The sequence below is a fragment of the Capricornis sumatraensis genome, chromosome 9 (assembly GCF_032405125.1).
Source record: "Capricornis sumatraensis isolate serow.1 chromosome 9, serow.2, whole genome shotgun sequence".
NCBI lineage: Eukaryota > Metazoa > Chordata > Mammalia > Artiodactyla > Bovidae > Capricornis > Capricornis sumatraensis.
This window is the reverse complement of record NC_091077.1, coordinates 43,341,600-43,360,049: the sequence shown is the minus strand read 5'-3', so window position 1 is coordinate 43,360,049 and position 18,450 is coordinate 43,341,600. Positions and strand designations below refer to the sequence as shown.

Here is an 18,450-nt window from a genome sequence, read left to right as displayed (position 1 = left end):
CTAACGCGCGAGTGAGGAGGGGGGCGCTGTGCTCCTGGCCTTATATACTTCGCCCTTAGGCCCCGCCCCTGAGCTGTCCTCCCCGCGCTGCACCGGCCAATCCCAGGCCCTGGAGACCGTGGCTGTGCCTTATATTCATGACTGGGGGGCCGGGCCTGTAGCGGTCCCGCCCCCTCCCGCGCGTGGGCGCTGGGCACAGAGACGCGCCGGGTCCGCAGCCCCCAGCCCGTGAGTGGGGGGCGGGGCAGGCTCGCGGCGGGGCGGAGGGGACCTACTTCCGCATGCCCGCCCCCTGGCCTGTGGCGAGAACAAAGGGGCTCTGGCGGATGCTGCTAGAGCATTTCCTGGGAACCTTCTGGGGGTGGCTGAAACCCCTAGTTTTGCGGTGCTCCAGCAATTACCGACTAACCAACCTTACTTGCTGCTGCTACTGCTAAGTCGCTTCAGTCGTGTCCTACTCTGTGCGACCCCATAGACGGCAGTCCACCAGGCTCCGCCGTCTCTGGGATTCTCCAGGCAAGAACACTGGAGTGGGCTGCCATTTCCTTCTCAATGCATGAAAGAGAAAAGTGAAAGTGAAGTCGCTCAGTCGTGTCCGACTCTTAGCGACCCCATGGACTGCAGCCTACCAGGCTCCTCCGTCCATGGGATTTTCCAGGCAAGAGTACTGGAGTGGGGTGCCATTGCCTTTTCCGCAACCTCACTTAGGTCCCCAGAATCAGCTGAGATCCAGTTCTCAGACACCCCACCTTAATCTGAACCCCGGCATCAGTCCTTATAAACTTGCCAACCTAACGGACAACCCAGAACTCCTAGAACCTCAACTCTCCTGAATACACCACTTCATGTGGTCAGCCCCAAATCCCGCCCAAATCCTAACACTGAGACAACTCCATTTATGTGGACTCCAGTATTCTCCACGACCCCAATTCTTCCTGCTTCCCAACTTTGTTTCCTTACAAATTCCAGACTGCATCCACACCTAATTCCCACCCCAACCCTGACTTCACCAGGTCTGGTAGATGGCACCCATACCCCACAGTCAGCCGGCCAGACATTTTTGTGCATCCCAGCTCTAGATTGCAGGCTGACCTTAACTTGGGCTCTCAAACCCACAGAGCTGGGCTCTGTGCTCAGCCCTGGAGTCTCCACTGCACCGCAACATTCAGCTCAGCCCTCAACTTCACTGTGTGCTCTAGTCCCCTACCCTCTCCTCAAGGCACACTGTTTTGCACACCTAGAACCCACTCACTGCCCGTGCCAGGGGCGTGCCACTTGGCTCCTCCCCATGAATCTTTATCCTGTCTGGGGGTCGCGAGACCTCTGCTATTGCAGAAATATTCACCCCTAAGCCTGTTCCCAGTTTCTCCTCTTGTGGTCACCCCTTTCCCCCTGCCCAGGCCTTGGCACACACTACCTTATGTGGCCCTGGACCCTTCCATGGGGTGCAAGAAGCTAGTGCAGACCCCTGCCTCCCCAGACCAGAGGCCCAAGGTAATACTCCTGGGCTCCAGACGGTCTTCAAAGGCAGACATTCTGCCTCTAAAAGTTAGAAGGATTTGAGGGACTTCCCTGCTGGTCCAGTGGTTAGGACTCCCCACTTCTTATGCAAGGAGTGCAGGTTCAATCCCTGGTCTGAGAACTAGGATCCCAGTTCAGTTCAGTTCAGTCGCTCAGTTGTGTCCGACTCTTTGCGACCCCATGAATCGCAGCACGCCAGGCCTCCCTGTTCATCACCAACTCCCGGAGTTCACTCAGACTCACGTCCATTGAGTCGGTGATGCCATCCAGCCATCTCATCCTCGGTCGTCCCCTTCTCTTCCTGCCCCCGATCTCTGCCAGCATCAGAGTCTTTTCCAGTGAGTCAACTCTGCATGAGGTGGCCAAAGTATTGGAGTTTCAGCTCCAGCATCATTCCCTCCAAAGAAATCCCAGGGCTGATCTCCTTCAGAATGGACTGGTTGAATCTCCTTGCAGTCCAACGGACTCTCAAGAGTCTTCTCCAACACCACAGTTCAAAAGCATCAATTCTTTGGTGCTCAGCCCTCTTCACAGTCCAACTCTCACATACATACATGACCACAGGAAAAACCATAGCCTTGACTATACGGACCTTAGCAAAGTAATGTCTCTGCTTTTGAATATACTATCTAGGTTGGTCATAACTTTTCTTCCAAGGAGTAAGTGTCTTTTAATTTCATAGCTGCAGTCACCATCTGCAGTGATTTTGGAGCCCCCAAAAATAAAGTCTGACACTGTTTCCACTGTTTCCCCATCTATTTCCCATGAAGTGATGGGACCGGATGCCATGATCTTCGTTTCCTGAATGGTGAGCTTTAAGCCAACTTTTTCGCTCTTCTCTTTCACTTTCATCAAGAGGCTCTTTAGTTCCTCTTCACTTTCTGTCATAAGGGTGGTGTCATCTGCATATCTGAGGTTATTGATATTTCTCCCGGCAATCGTGATTCCAGCTCGTGTTTCTTCCAGTCCAGCGTTTCTCATGATGTATATGCCCCGCATTGAGGTTAAAAAAAAAAAAAGGGAATCTGAGAGGAGAGACCTCACACACATACCAGGCAAGCTCCAGTCCTCCTCAAGCCCCACACTTGGTCCCACACTCAGGTGGGTCTAGCTGACGCAGTAGGGCCGGGGGCATGGACACTGTCTCCTGTGACAAGGTCGCTGGGACACCTCCCAGGCTCAGGCAGTAGTTCATGACTCCTGGCAGCCGTCTCTCTGCACCTCGTCCCCCACACCACAGCCCCCACCATACAACTGTCAGCAGCAGCAGGAGCTGCTGCGTCAGCCACTCACGCAGGGAGGTTATTAAAAGGAGCAGAGGGACTCATCGCTCAGCTCCCCCTCCTGCCGCGCCCAAGGTGGGGCCGGAGGGCCGGCCAGGCATGCCCAGCCGGAGAGTAATCCCCACCTCCACCGGCGTTCTGATCTGCTCCTCCAGCAAAGTCAGGTCGGCGGCTCCTGGCCTCAGCCAAGGCGACGGGGGCCCTGGAGTCACAGGGGACCCTCATCACTCTTTGCCCCCCCGCCCCCACTCTTCTGTCCTAATCTGCCTTCTCTTGGTTTTATGAAGTACCTTGGTTCATTCATTTTTCCACCAGCAGTTATTCAGCGTGTACTTACTACGAGGCTGTTGCTTGGTACAGGGCTGAGTAAGTACCCACGACTGTCTTGGGTTCCCATCGCAGTGTGGACCTATACCTGTGGATACCTGTCCTCAGGTGCGCCTGCCCCGGGCACAGTGTGGGAAGTGTGTGCATGCGTCTCAGGTGTGATACCTGTATCCGTACCCGCGTGTCCCTGTGACTCAGTGTGTAACAAGGACTGCTTGTCCCCGTGAGCGGCGGGGTGGGAAGGGTGGTCGCAGGGGGCTAGGACCACCTTCCTCCCTGCCTCGGCCCTGCTCCACGTTCTCCCCGAGGACACAAGGGGGCGCTGCGGCCTCGCAGTCAGCCTGGCCCGGGGCTCCCGGGCCCGCCTCGCGGTCCAGACGACTGCCACGAGCACTGGCGTTGGGGGGGCGGGTTCCCGTCCCGCCCTCAGCGCCCCCACCCCACTCCTCCGCCCGAGCGCTTGGGGTGGTCGGGGAGAGGGGGATTAAAATAGCCTTGGGCGGGGGCGAAGCTGCTATTCGTGGCCGAGATGCGCGGCTTGCCGCCTGCCCGGCGGGACTGGGATTAGGCCGAAGGTCTACTTCTGCGCACTCACAAGACGCCCCTCCACAGGCCCGGCGAAGACCACCCGGCTTCCTCGGGGCAGGGCACCTCACCCACTTGCCTTGCCACGGAGACGGGGGCGTGGCCGCTGCACTCCCGCACCGAAGCCCCAGGCCTCCCCGCTGGGTCGGGCCTGCCGGACGCCGGGTCCTCCCCCGACCCCGGCTAATGACCGGGCGGGAGGCGGTAATGAGCGTCTGGGCTCCGGTCGGGCGTGGCCGGGATGAAAGGCACGTGGAGAGGGAGAGACCCCGGGGCCGCGTAATTACCGCCCCCTCCCCGTCGACCAGGCGGGGGCCGGGCCGGGGCACCTGGCTGGCGGCCGTCAGGTGGGGGCGCGGAAGAGGGACGGTCCAGGCAGAAACTCCAGCCCACCAGCCTGGCCCAGATCCCCGGGGCCCAGAGCCAGGGAGGGAGAAGTGGGGACTGGATGAATGTGTATGTTGCCAGGTGTGGTGCACATGTGTGCCTCTGGGCAGGGGACCCGTGGGTGCAGAGATGGAGAAACAGGATCTGAGAACCATGCCTGTGTGAGCATGAAAGTGGCGCTGTGTGCCCGTGCACATGGGTGTGGAAGTGTGTGCACAGAACTCACGTGTATGTGTATGTACAAAGTGGCATGGAGGTGTGTGCATGCTTGTGCACACATGGAAACATTTTTGCATGGTCATTTTCTATGTGCAAGAACAGGGGTTGTGCACAGACCCCAAAGTATGTGCAAAACCAGGATGTGGAATCAGCCCAGAAGGGCTGGGTGTGCATGACTCAGGGGACCAGAACTCCCAGATCATATGTGCCCATGGCTGGTGGCGTGTCGTGACTCATGACCCTGGGGTGGGCACATGCCGTGTGCTGTGTCAGCAGCAACCAGGGCCTCTAGGGCAGAGGAGGGTGACAGGAAGGAGGCCAGAAGCCCAGAAAAAGAGATAAACTGCCCACCATTTCCCACCTGCATGCGTAGGGGGCACATGTGAGATCCCTAGGAAGCCCAGGTGGCTGCCCACAGTGAGCACAGGAGAGTCAGTTGACTGCAGCCTGGTTTCTGTTTCCCTCCTGTTCCTAGGAGGGGGCTTCGGGGTGGAGGGGTTTGTGGCCGGCACCTGGGTGGAGCTCCCTGTGACTCATGGCCCAGGAATGTGATGGCTGCCTCTCTTCTGCTCCTCATCCCAGGAATACAAAGGTCAGGCAGCTCCTGGACCATGCTAGTGACTACAACTCCCACCAACTGCAGGCTGACTGTGAAGGGACCCAGGGGACACCTGGAGGCCCACACCAATGCATGCATTCATGCATGAGACATATCAAGTGTGTGAAATGCAGGCCCGGTGCAGCCACTGCATGCTCATGGAAACCCCAAAGCTTCCCTGGGTAGGGATGCTGGGGAGGCAACCCCCTGGGTTTCTGAGACTGGGGCAGGGCTGTGTGGTCCACAGCCCCACTGCAGAGGCAGGAGGAGCTGTCCCACTGGAGTCCGGTCGTTCACTACAGACATGCAAAGGGGCCAAAGGACCCCTGACTGGGGCTGTTGAGTTTCCACGGCAACATTGAGAGTGGCAACCAGGGAGAGAGCCTGCCCTCCTGGGGTAGCTGCCAAGGGCTCAGGAAAGACACCTCTGTGACCTGTGTGTCCAGGCAGACGTACATAGCAGCCTCCACATCCCCGCCCCCACACCCAAGCTGGCAGACACAGGTACCCACAGGATTTGTCCTGCCCGCCGCCCATCCCTGTCCCTCCTTCAAGGGTCAGCGACTGCCTGGGCGCCCAGCTGTGAGGGCAGGCAGCGTCTGGGGTGCCTCAGGTGAGAATGGGTGCAACAGCAGCACTTCCCCAGGTCAGCAAGGGTCATAGCAAGGCAACCAGGCCTCACCCTGGAGTGGCTCCTAGGGCAGTTTTTCTCTTCTTACTCTGGGTCTTAGGCTGCTCAGGGAATGGTCCACCGTGCAGGATGAAGCCCCACTTTTTTTGAGGGTGCACCTACACTCCTGCACCTGCCCACCCCAGTGGCCGCTTTGCTCGGCTGGGCCTGCAGGAGGAAGGGCGCGTAGGCAGTGTCTGTGGCTGGGGCGCCCCGGCTTTGAGTGCCGCCTCCGCTGAGCAGCGTCTCTGAGGGTCTCAGATTGGGCTGCCTGATGTGACCTTCAATGCTGCGGTTTTTGTCAAATAGGTCTTGGCCCTGGGTGAGAGCGGGTTCTGAGGGTCACACAGTTGACTGAGGTTGTGGTACCCAGAAGTGTAGGTTGGGGCGGGTTTGGGACTGTGGGGGGCGTTGTGTATGGGGGTCCCTGTGCTGCAGGAGAGATGAGCCTCTCCCGTGGACTGCAGAGTGGGTGCAGCGCGCGAGTGGGACTGAGAGGCGGGTTGGTCTGGGTCTGGTGGCAGTAAGGGACCCTGCGTGGGCGTCCGGGGTTGGGCTGATTCTCCGCGAGGCCCGTGGGTAGCGTTCGGGGTGTGGGTTGTGCGCAGGGCAGATGTAGCCAGCCGTCTCCGGCCGTCTCCGCCTGCGGGCGCGCGACCTCCTCCCCCCAACCCCGTGGGGCCGGCCCAGCCCACATTCCAGAGTTGTTAGGGGGTGCCCTCTTCAGCCCCCGCCGGCTCCCGACCTTTGACTTCAGCTCAAGCCTACCCGCAGCATCTCGGGAACCCACCACTGCAGCAGCAGGCTCCGGGGAGGGGCGGCGAGGCGGGGGCGGAGGCTGGAATGTACTCCGGGGGTGAGGGAGGGGGCCCCCAAGAGGGGGAGGAAGCGGGGGAGGCGTCGGGAGGAGGAGCCGGTGAGGCCGAGACTGGACGAAAATAGAGGGAGACAGCGGAGATGGAGACTCCGACAGAAATACGGACAAACCCAGAAACCAAGAAAGGCGGAAAGAAAGGGAAACAGGAAGACACAGGAAAGAAAAACTCAAAGGAGGGGGGAGGGGCACACGTGGGTGAGGGGAACCGAGGCAGCAGGCCAGGGCTGGGGGCCATCTCCAGTCGGGAAAGGGCCCCAGGTGACAGCGGCCCCGCCCACACCTGCGAGCTGGGCGGCTCACCTGTCCCGAGTGACACCGGAGGCTCCTTGTCCTCTGCCCTGCCTGGTGGGGGCGGCCGTGGGTGGGGCTGGAGGGGAGACTCCTGAGTTGAGTCCTAGCACCCTTGGCTGTAGCTTGGCAACTCCCATTCCCAAGGTGCCTGGAGAGGAGGGAGTTCCCGCCAGGCCTGGGCGGGGGTGGCTGTGCTGGGGCACACGCCCCGTGCTGGGGCTGCTGGAGCTGGCCCCAGCGGGGCACCACTCACCCTCACCTCCTCAGGGACCTGGCTTCTCCCAGCCTTTCTCCCAAGCCACCTCAATGCCGCGTCCTTTGGCATTGCAAAACCGTGCAGCTAGCCCCAATTACCCATTTGGCCACGCGCAGGGGACTCTGGCCTTGAACAAAAAGACGTGACCCCAGTGACCTTCTCTTGCCTGCCCACAGCTGCCTCATCACCCTAGAAGCACGGCCCATCTGTGAGCCAGCACCTGGATCCAAGCCTCTGTCTGGACTTCACACCTTGGCAGCCACACCTGTCCACACCTCCAGTGCCAACCCCCATCTAAGTGTAGGGGCTCTCTGTCCGCCCCAGCCAGCCCCAGGGATAACCTCGGACTAGAGGTTTTGGCTCACATCCTCCCCACCTGGCAAAGGCTACCCTGTTCATACTGATTGCTGCCTTCTCTTAGTGGACTACTGGTCAGAGCAAAACTGAGGCATAGCCAGGCAGCGATGAGGTCTTCCTGCCGCCATGACCCCTCCTGGGTCCCCAACCTCAGAACTCCCTGCAGCCCCCTTGCCAGACATCGCACTGTGAACCAAAGGCCCCCTTCAGACAATGCCTCATCTGTCCCTTCCCAGGCTTGTCTAAGCAGAGCGTCCAGACCAGACACCTCCTGGGATGTTCCGGCCTCTGCTCCTTCCATCTGGTCCTCCTCCTTGGGGTCTCCATCTCATCGCCTCCAAGCCAGAGTTGAGGAATCATTCCTGTCGGGTCCTTGCCGTCGCCTTTTGCTTTAGGTCCCCCAAACTGACTTTCAGATGTTTCCCAAATGCACCCACATTCACCTCTTCAGACATCTGCGCACGCCGTGCCACCAACATGGGGCACCATTTCCCTCTTCCTGTAGTTGGCAAACTCCTATTCTTTTGGCAGAGCCTCAGCCCAATTGCCCTTCTCCCGCTCCCCGCCCTGCGCTCCCCTAGCCCGGAGCTCGCGCACACAAGGTCGTGGGGAAGAGGCAACAGACAATGGCCGGGCTTGAAAGGCGGATGCACGCGATCGCGCCCGTGCGGGGGTCCACGTGCGGCACCCTCAGGTTCGCCCCCTCTTCCGTCTCAGAGCTGCAACGGTCGTCAGACCCCTGGGCGCGCCTCCCGCCCCCAAATTGCGGACGTGCGGCCAGAGGGAAAAGGGGGTGGGGGCGGGGCGCACGCCCCCGCGCCGCGCCTGCGCACTCGGCCTGGCCACGCCGCAGTCCCGCCTCCGGGCAGCAATCCCGCGCGGCTATTGGTGCGAGCAGACCGGCGATGAGGTGGCCACCAATGAGGCGCCCCAAGAGTAGGCGGGGCCTGAGCCTTTCAATGCTGGGACGGGGGCGGGCGGGGCACCAGCCCCACAGTGACGTCAGGCCCGGTTCGCGGCGCGTTGCCATGGAAGCCGCGTTTCCATCCATGCGGGCTTCCGGGGGCCGCCCCCTCCCATTCAACTTTTTCCTCCCTGGGAGGAGGGGTTGGTTGGTGGAGGGCCGTCCCCGCCTCCTGTGATTCCGCAGCCCCTGCCTACACTGGGCCTCAATTTACCTTTCTGTGCTACCCACGCCCACATGGCCTGACCCGCCGCCTCTCAGGTAGCTGCACCCCTTCGGCTGGGCACCTCTCCCTCCTCGCCCCAGTCGCAGGCGTGTGCGTTTCAGGCCCGCACAGCGGGAAGGGACCAAGGGCCACAGCACCAACCCAGGGTGGGGTTCTAGGATTCCCGGGTATGGCTGTGACCCTCGGACCGCAGGGCTGGGCGCCAGACAGCGCCCTGAGGAGTACCCAGCAGTAGACCAAGTGCCCCGCGCCCTGCACCGTGCAGACACAACTCCTGTGATTCAGCAGGTGCCTTGATCTGCACCCTCCTTCCTTATCCCCCAACCCAGCCCTGCAGTGGCCAGCTGGTTCACAGCCCTAACCTCCGGGGGGCCGGCTGCGTGGGCAGGGTTTTCGACCTTAACTGTCCCATTCCCACCTCTACCTTGTGGTTCTCCGAAACAGAGGGGAAGTTTGCGCTTTTGACCTTAAGATCTGAAGGGATAAGGTGGACCCGGGGATATTACCTTCCCGGCCTGGTTGTGCGATGATTTGGGGGTGACTGGGTGGCAGGAGGGGCAGAAGGGCCTTAGCAAGTACTCCCAGGACACTCCTGGACTGCACCTGTTCCCTTCCCCCTGGGTGGGGCTCCTGGAACTGGGGCTTAGGAAGGCTGGGTCTTGGCTACAGGAAATGAGCCTAGGGACGGTGTTCAGTAATTTAACAAACACCGCCAGTGCTCTGGACCAAATGGTATTTCTCTTTGGGCCTGGGTTTTCTCATCTACCAAGTGGGAGGATAATTAGTTCTCTTAGGTGACTGTGCTAAGTAAGGAAATACATGTAAAACGACCTTCAGTATATTATGGTGTCTCTGTCCAGCTCCAAAGTGGATGAAGGTGGGACTTGCCACCTGGCCCGGCGCTCAGGGAGCCCCAGGTGAGCAGTGGTGGAAAACGCAGACTAGGGAAGTTACCAGCCAGAGCTGGGGAGCTAGGAGTGTTCCTGGGTAGGGCACAACCCGAGCAAAGGCCTGGAGGCTTGATCGCAATGGTCAGGGCTGGGGAGAGCTGGAATGCAAGGCCTTGGCAGGCCGAAAGGAGTCCAGTAAGGGCCAGGGTGGAGCCAAACTGAAGGGCCTTGAGTACCTGTCCTAAGGCCCTGGCTTGACTCTGGGCGCGATGGGTGTCCTGGAGACCTGGCACCCGCCCCCCCTCAGGGGTGGAGCTTGGACCAGGGGTCCTCAGGCTGCCCACTCCCGCCCCCCATGCGTGGGCGGGCGGATGTAACTACTTCCCCCTTTCTGTGGCTGGGGAACCCGTGGCCCCGAGTGTGTGGCCAGGTTTCCCTGGAGACTGAGTCTCTGGGCTCGCCTGCAGCCCACTGAGAACTGAGGCCCCACCCAGGGCACACAGCCCTCGGGCAGCCCCGTGCCCACACCCTGCAGGACTTCCGGCCTTGGGTACCGGGAAATGGCCTGCCCCTCCCTCCCTTGCCAGACAGCTTCCTGCCCACCCTCACCCCAGGGTGGGGAGGGGGTGTGGGAACTGCTATGGGACCCACCCGTCTCCCCACAGCCCTTCCACTCTCCGGGGTGGTGGGCTACCCCAGCATCTGACCTGGTGGCCCTCCTGGGAAAGACCACCCTCTCTCACACTCAGAACCCCTTCAATAACCACTCCACCCTCCAGGCGAGCAAGACGGACGTACACTTGTGTTTCATTTTCTGTTTATTCCTTGAAGTCACGGTGTTTGTGTAGGCTTCTTATCCAATTTCATGTTTTCATACAGGAAACTCCCGCAAGGTGCTGGGACACCCCACAGCCCGACCCCCGCCCCGAAGGTGGGTAATGCTTTCTGGGGAGGGGCCATCCCAAGGGCAGAAAGAGTGGACAGTTCCTGCCTGGGGCCTCCACCCTCAGACCAGCGGAGGCACAGACGTTATTTAAAATCGTTAAAAAAAAAAAATCCATCAGAACACACATTAAATAGATATCCAAGACAGCGTTTCAAAAACAAACCCGCCCCCTTTTTTTTTTTGAAAAATGAAAATAAAAACAAAATCCTTGACCCCTCCCCTCTGACCCCCCCTGCCCTCCCACCGCCCCCCACAAAAAATGTACAGAGCTACAGTTAACACAAGATGTTCACATCTGAAACCATTAACTTCAAACACATAACCTGGGGTAGGGTGAGGACCTGGGGTTCAACTAACAAGGAGGGGCAGGCAGAGGGTTGGGGGGAGTGTTGCGCAGCAGAGGGGCGGGCCAGGACAAGACTGACAGGTGGGGGGGCAGGGCCCAAACATCTCCATTATCAGTAAAAAATAAGTGAATGAAAAAATAACTCCACCCCCATTGAAATGGCCCCAATAGTGGGGAGGTCTGCCCCTCTGCCCTGGGGATGCCCCTGGGGCACGGGCATGAGTGGGGGGGGTCCAAATTAGACCAGCAGCGAACCCCCCCCACGGGGGGTTAATGCTACACAGCTTTCCCCCTAGTGGGGGTTTCACAGCTCAGCACCCCCGCCCCTCTTGGCTGCTGAAGGGCCCCCCAGACACAGTCCACAGGCCCAGATCCCTCAGGTTGGGTGGGGAAGAAGGGCCGGGGGTGGGGCATCATCCCGGACCCCCTCCCCAGCCATTTCTCTCCCTATTGTTCAAGAGATTCCCAACCACTATTGGCTCAGTCAGAAAATTAATAGTCTATAAATACCCCAAGCGCAGAAAAACGGGGTGGCGTAGGAGAAAACGCACAGTGCGTGGACGGCGGCAAAGGCTGGCGAATGCTCCGCCCCCCTTTCCTTTCCTGGCAGGAAAGGGTCCCACACCCCGCCCGCAGCCCAAGGCAGGCTCTGGCCAGCCCTCCCCTGACACGGCTTTTCTTTTCTTTTCCAGGAAAAGGTACATGGAAAAGGAAATCAGGAACAAGAGTTCGAACATGGAAGAAGAGAAGCAATCCTTGGCCGTCATGGGCTTGGTCGCGGTTGACGCGCACCTGACCGCGGGGTTCCTCGCCCGGTGGTTTGAGAGCCAGGGTTTGCGGTGGGGGCTCTCCTCTCTGCGGCCCCCTCCCCTGTCTGTAAAGTGCATAATGAGGCATCTACGTTTTTGACTTAAACCTGAAAGGAGTGGGGAGGGCGGCAGAACGGAAGGGGGGGGCGGCTTCCTTGTCTCCGCTCTCTCTCAACCATCTGGAAAGACTGCTACATATTTGGAGCTTGGGAAGGTGGGCGGAAGGGACCCAGTGCAGGTCGGGAGAAGGATGAGGCAATGTAGGAAGGGGCGGGGAGTGTGAGCCGAATCTAGGAGGCAGGAACCCAAGTCCACGGGGAGTTTGGAAAACCATGGTAGGAACTGAAATTTTAAAAAAGAAAAAAAAAAAAAAAAACCCACCAGAAGGACACGGAACCGGGAGGGGGGAGCCTCTTGCTGCACCGACAGACAGCCTGCCCTCCCGTGTGAGGCCACGCTGTCGGCCACCCAGGGCTAGGGCGAGGGATAGGGTTCCTAGGCCACCACAAACTCTGATTTGATGTCGGGGTTCACTTCTGGCTTCCAGACGGAGTCCTCGAAGTCAAGGCCCAAGCCGGCTGCCTCGCTGGGGCCGCCACCTCCCCCACTGCTGGTGCTGTCACTGCGGCCGGCCTTGCGGCTGGGCGGCCAGTGGTAGGGACCGCGGGCATCACGCCGGGCCTTTCTGCGGAGCCGTTTCTGCTGAAGCAGCAGCTGCAGGCGCTCCACCTTACAGCGGGTGGCTCGGTTCTCTGTCTGCCGCAGCCGGTCCCCTGCAGAGGACGCAGTGGGCATGACCCTGAGGGTCCCTTGGAGGCCAGAGTCCCAACCAAATTCGAGGACCCCCAGCAGCTGCCCCTGGATATCAAGCCGCCCAACCCAGGACACTCCCTCCAGCGAGGGAGCCGGACAAGAATATCTACTGAACCTTCCGTCAACTGGGGCTGTCAGCCCTGTGAGGGCAGAGCTGGCCCAAGACAGCCCTTAGTGACTCAGCTGTCATAAACATTAGCTGCTCAGGTTGTGTCTGTTTCCCCTTCAGGACCTGGGCTCGGGGCCCCACTTCACAATTCTGAAGGACTTGGAATGTGTCCGGAATAACTGGGGTTTGTGGGGGCAGGGGGGCGCAAGCTGCCTTTGAGCTGGAGGAGAAGCTAACCCCCTCCCTCCCTCAGGCTGACTAGGCCATTCACAGTGGCTTCACCCACCATCTGGATAAGGTGCCCGAGGGGGGTGAGGAGGAAGTGTGGATAGAGCCCCCTCTGGAGGGCACAAAGACACTGTGTGCCCCAATACACACACTCCCTTCTCTACAGGCGCCGGCAGAGCAGGGCAAGCTGCAGCTGGTGGCCCCCTCCCCACCACTGGGGGCTCAGCTGCTGGAAAAGGCACACAGAGGGGCCTTGAGAGACCCATGGAGGGGGGTGTAAGGGGGACACTTACCCGGGGGCTTGCACAAGCGGGCCTGGCTCAGGGAGGCCGGGGCCGCGGCCGCCAGCTTCTCACAGGAGGTAGTTTTGGGGCCAAGGTCTGGGGTGCACTGGGCGTGGCAACGCAGCTGTGTGAGTGATGGGGGCATGCCCTGGTAGTGCCGTGTGGCACTTAGGAGGTCATTGAGGATCTGCAGGATGGTCCCGATGTCCCGCCTCGGCCGCCCACTGCTGTCCTGGCAGTTGGGGTGCAGCGTGCCTGTGGGGAGACACAGATGAGGACACTGCAGTGGTGGATGTGTGGCCTTGGCAGCGCGGGGTTCCACATGTACATAGAACACCCCTGGCTGACTTGGGCACGTGCATCCCCATTGGACCTGTGGCTGGCTGCATAGCCAGGCATGTGCATGGCCACCCCGGGGAGCGTCTCATCCCTCATGTGTGTGTTACCACTCATGGGGACACTTTGACACCTACCAGAGAAGGTCCCTGAGAAGACCCCCGGGGCGTGGTTCACGAAGCTCTCGATGACTGCGCCAGGTTTTCGGGAGCGAGAGGTGGGGCTGCCTCCAGTGGGAGATGTGGGGCTGGCACCAGTGCTGGCAGCGGAGGAACAGTCCATCTGCTGATGGAGGAGGAGGGCACATGAGCTTGGGGTGTGAGGGTAACCCTTGGGGTTCAGGGCGAGGATATCACCCACACAAGCCCAGGTTGTGGGGAAAACTATGGGATTCTGGATACAGAAGACATATCTGGGGCTCTGCTGTCTTCCCGCTGCACCCTTCCCCAGACTCACCTCGGGGCAGGTGGTAGAGGCTGAATGGGAGCGGAAAGAGCCGGCTGTGACAGGTGAGGATGCCGGGGCAGGACTGGTGGGCACTGGGGGGACACGGGCGGCACTTGACACTGGCCGGCAGGGAGAGGACACAGGGGTGGTGGTCATGCTGGGGTCCCCGCGGGTAGCGGCGGCAGCAGCAGCCAGCACGTGGCGGTGCTGCAGCGGGGCATGCTGGGCTGCGAGCTGCAACTGGACAAACATCATGTGGTCCCCCACACGCAGCGCCAGGGTCAGCGGCGAGCGGCCTGACAAGAAGTCACTGACCTGCAGAGAGAGGCCCGTCAAGCCTAGGGCCCCAGCCTGCAGTGCCCCCAGCCCGGCCCGGCCCGGCCCCCCACGCTGTGTGACCTGGGGCCTCTCGCCGCCCCTCTGTGGGTTCTGGGGTCCCTGTCGGTGCCACGGATGCTTAAATAAAATGAATCGGTATTTCCGGAAGCCGCCTCCGCCAGCCCGGCCCAGGTCAGGAGCCACTGGGGGCTGTGGGGGGACAGAGGCAGATGAGACGGGGGCCTGGCCCACCCTGGCCAACTTGGTTCTTTCAAGGGGAAACCAAGCCAGAGGGGGCGGGGCCCAGACGGCATCTCTGCTCTCAAACAATCCCCAGCTCACACCTCTCCCCACCCTCTCTCTGCCTGTGCACACTGCAGGGGCTAGGCTCAGGCCCCCTCCCAGCTAAGCTACTCGGAGTGAGTGGGTGGAATTCCTGGACAAATTCTTGTCCTAACCTTTGCTTTCTCAAGATAAATATTTATCTGTCCTGGGCGGGGCTGAAGCTGAGGGGGAGGCGTTGCCTCTGCTGGCGGTGGGGGGGGCCCTGACCATTCACTCTGTGGCCTTAGTCCCCCAAGGCCTCAATACAGCCCGTGCAAACATGAATCTCCAACCTGGCAACCCCTTTGGAGTAGGTGAGGCGCCCATAAGATCCCATCTGCACTGGACCCCTCCTTTGGGGGCACGCCAGCACTGTGCTCTCCCCAGGGGCCGGGATTGTTGGGGGGGGTGGAGGTTTCTGAGAAATGACACAGGCCGGGATGACTCAGAACCACCTCCTCCCTGCTGGCAGCGGCTGGTGTAACCTTCCCTGCTTTGGGGGCCATGGGGAGGAGCCAGAGGAGGCGGACAGAGTGCACTCCCTACTCCCCGCAGCCCCTTCTGCATGTGCCCTCCCCAGCCCCAGAGATGCCCTTTGCAGAAAGGGCCTGGGTGGCTTTGTAAGAGTGGCTGCCCCCCCCCAACTCCACCCTGTAACTTCCTCCCAGGGGAGGGCGAAGGGGCAGGCATAACTTGGTGCCAGGCAGGGAAGCAGTGCTGGGAGCCCAGTCACTCCGCCCAGCGCCACCCCGACTCCCTCCTGACGCAGGCACCCTGGGGCGGATGTGAACCCAACACGCCCCAGGGGCCCCCTGCCAACCACAGCACCGCCCCCCCCCTCCCCAGGAGCAGGGAGCTCAGGTCACATCTGCCCCAAAAAGCACACCCCCAGCTGGCTCCCAGCTCTCCCCCAACTCCTCTGCCCCTCCCAATGGCGGACCACCCAGCTCCCAGGGCCCCTCCTCCTCCCCTGTGCTAGCGGGCTGGCAAGGGCAGGACGCAGCATGCCGGGGAGGGGGCGAGGGCCTGGGGGCAGGAGGAAGGGAAGCCGCTGAGCAGGTTCTGAGGCCGGGGGCCAGACCAGCCAGGGAGGCCGAGGACTTGCCACCCCCACCCTGGCAGCAGGCGGATAGCTGAGGCCTGTGTCACCCTCCTGGGAGGAGGGCCCCACTGCCAGAAAAATGAGGAAAGGAGGAAAAAAAAAAAAGCTGCAACAAAACCGGGAACCCTGTGTGGGCCAGCCCCAGCCTTCCTCCTCATCGCCCTCCCGCGCTTACTAAATATTTTCCTAACATCCTGTCTGGGCTGTGCTGGCCCCAGGGCTGGGCGCCCCCACCCCCTCCCCTTTTGGGGCAGAGAACAAAGGCCAGAGGAAGGAGGGGTAGGGGTGACTCCCCACCCCTCTCAATGGGGTCACAGAAGGCGGAAGGAATGTCACCCAGAACCACCCCCCCCATCAGAAATGTTAAAAAGGCTGCCCTGGGTAAACCGTAGTCTGGGCAGGGGGAGCTCCACAACAAAGCTGGTGGGGCTGGGGACGCAGGCCCCCGTGTGTGGGAGTGGTGTGAGAGCATGGGCCAAGGTCACCCCGCAGGCAGGCTTGTGAAAGCTGGGCCCCCTCCCCCATGGAGGCCACCGTGGGAGAGAAGACTCTCAAGGTCAGGTGGAGAGTGCTGGGGGGGCGGGGAGGAGGAAGAGGAAGCTGGGTGACCAGGCCAAGCTGGCACGAAGGCGGAGCGGCGCGTCCCCTCCCCTTCCCACAGGCCTCCTGGGAGCACAAACAACCCCTAAGCTCTCCGGAGTGGCTGGGCACTCCCCCGGTTGCCCCCAGGGGTGGGGAGGGCGCTGGCGCACGTCTTACCTGCGTCTCTGTCAAGCTCTCCAGGGCCTGCATCACAGATTGTTCTGGCCTGGAGGCCTGAGACTACAGAGAGAGGAAGGAAAGAGGAGACCCTGAGGGTGGGCCCTGAGGAGGAGTAGGGTGGGGTGGGGTGAGGTGGGCAGCCCTGCAGGGACAGGGTTCCTCGTCAGTACTGGAGGGTGTGCTTGCAGGGGAGGGGGCTGCCTGCTAACGTGGGGCTTCGGGGCTCGCTGCCCCAGCCATTTACCATGAGGCCCGCCTCCACGGTGGGCACGAGCGTCAGCTTGCTGCCATCCCCCACGCCGAACTCCTGCAGCTTCCCCGAACTGAGCCGGCTGAGGGGGGGAGGAAGGAAGAGGGTGAGGCTATGCCGCCGCCGAGACAAGGCTGGGACTCGGAAGCAGAGTCCGCGGGGGAGGGCTATGCTTATGTGGTAGAGACAGGAGTCCATCGCGCCCACCCCTTCCTGGTTTCCAGATCCAGGGCCCCGAGTTTGTGTGGAGGGTGGAGGTCAGACCCTGCGAGTCCCATGCTGGCAGTTCAGACCCCTTATTCCAAGGAACCCCAGTTCTGGACTGGGACACTCCAGTTGGGCCTCAGCAAGGCACTTTTTCACCATCCAGGCACAGCGCGCCCCTTGGCACCCTCCCCCCACCCCGGGGCCACCCCCTTGTAATTCAACCACCCGGGCCCGGGCTGTCCCTGCGGGCCAAGCGCTTAGCCTTTCGGGGCTTTGCCGGGCGGGCTCCCCTCCTCCCTCCCTCCCTCCCAGGCGCAAGCCGCAGCCGCTCAGACAAAGAAGACCCTCCCCCACCCTCCCCTCCCCCACCGGGCCCCTCCGCTGGGGATGGACATTGCGTGTCCCCGGAGGCCCGCGGAGGGAGGGCTCCCCGGCCTGGAGGCGATTTAAATGGCAGGGGGGAGGGGTAGACTGCGGAGAGCGCTCGGTGGAGAGAACAAAGGGGGGCAGAGAGACGCGAGTAGGGGGTGAAACAGCCAGACGCAGAGGGGGCCGCTAAACAGATGCGGAAGCCGGCGGGTCGCAGGCAGAGGAGGCCGCCGCAGAGCACCCCACCCCCGCAGCTGGGACCCCTACTCCTTCCGGGACTCCTGCCTTCCCGTGGGGGACGCCGCCTAAGCCCTACCCGAGGCGCCCTCGCAACCGCCTTTGTGCAGCGACCCTGGGCGGGGGAGGGGGCCGAGACACGCAGGCCGAGCAGAGGGCGCCCGTGAGCGCGCGGCGCGCCCCCGTCCCCCGTCTAACCGCCCCCTTCCTTCCCCGAGCGGCGCGCTCTTTGTTCCCGCCCCGGGGCCGGGGCCCGAGGGGGCGACGCGGGGCCTGGGGGCGCGCGGTACCTACGTGTCTTTGTGGAGCAGCGCCAGGCGCTCCTTGGGCACTTTGAGGCGCTGGGACAGCCGCTTGCGCAGCCCATCCACCGTCTCGTCGGGGGGCACCGACAGCTCGTAGCGGGTGCCTGTCGTGCTGTGGATGGCCAGGCTCATGGGCGCCGTCTCGGACGTCGGGCTCAGCTCGCAGGCGCCGCCGGGGGCCCCGCGCCGGCAGCTCCGGGCGCCGCCGGGCTGCGGCTCCATCCCCGGCCCGCGCTGAGGGGCTGGGGTCCGCGGGGCGCCGCCAATTCTCGCCGCGCTTCCGGGCAGGGCGGGTTGGGGGAGAGATCCCAAACTGGTTTCCTCTGCGTCCCTGGAAGCGGAAGGCAGCGAGCGTCCCTTTGGAGAAGCTCCCAGGAGTGGAAGGCGAATGAGGAATCAAAAATCCGAGTGGAGCTCCGAGGTCGCGTCGGCTCGCCGGGGCGCCTTTCTAGGTGGGGACTACACTCCCAACTCCTTTCCAGGACGGCGGGCTCGGGGAAGGGTCCCAGAGAAGGGGGCGCCGCTCACCCAGCCGCGCTCAAGGATGTCTGCTACTCGGGCCGTGCTTCCCCTCGCGTCCCCTCCCTTAGCAACAGCCGCCGCCGCCGCCGCCGCGCCAGAGGATCTGGGGGTGAAAGTAACAGAAAAAAAAGTTATAATGTATCAACGTTCCGAGGGGCGGGGCCGCCGCCCCCTCCCATTCACTACTTACTCCGCCGGCCCGCGCCGACCAATCAGCGTGCGCCGAACGCCCAGTCGGCAGCGAGGCCAGACCAATGGGAGCCGCCGAAGCACCGCCCCACGTGG

At 61.9% G+C, this 18,450-nt stretch overlaps 1 protein-coding gene across 4 annotated transcripts; it reads right to left on the bottom strand.

The window, feature by feature from the left end:
- Positions 1-10,282: 10,282 nt before the first annotated feature.
- On the bottom strand, positions 10,283-17,865 carry MIDN (midnolin). Of its 4 annotated transcripts, XM_068979845.1 has the most exons (8): positions 17,633-17,865; positions 16,520-16,607; positions 16,273-16,335; positions 14,169-14,297; positions 13,779-14,084; positions 13,460-13,607; positions 12,996-13,241; positions 10,283-12,325 (listed from the first exon to the last, which is right to left on the bottom strand). In XM_068979845.1, exons 1-8 carry the CDS (start codon positions 17,863-17,865, stop codon positions 12,048-12,050), a joined length of 1,491 nt encoding a protein of 496 aa, XP_068835946.1. In that variant the 3' UTR covers positions 10,283-12,047. The 4 variants fall into 4 exon arrangements, with proteins under 4 accessions (XP_068835946.1, XP_068835948.1, XP_068835949.1 ...); XM_068979847.1 differs by lacking the exon at positions 14,169-14,297; XM_068979848.1 differs by lacking the exon at positions 14,169-14,297 and having other exon boundaries at positions 13,460-13,604.
- Between the last annotated feature and the right edge of the window lie 585 nt (positions 17,866-18,450).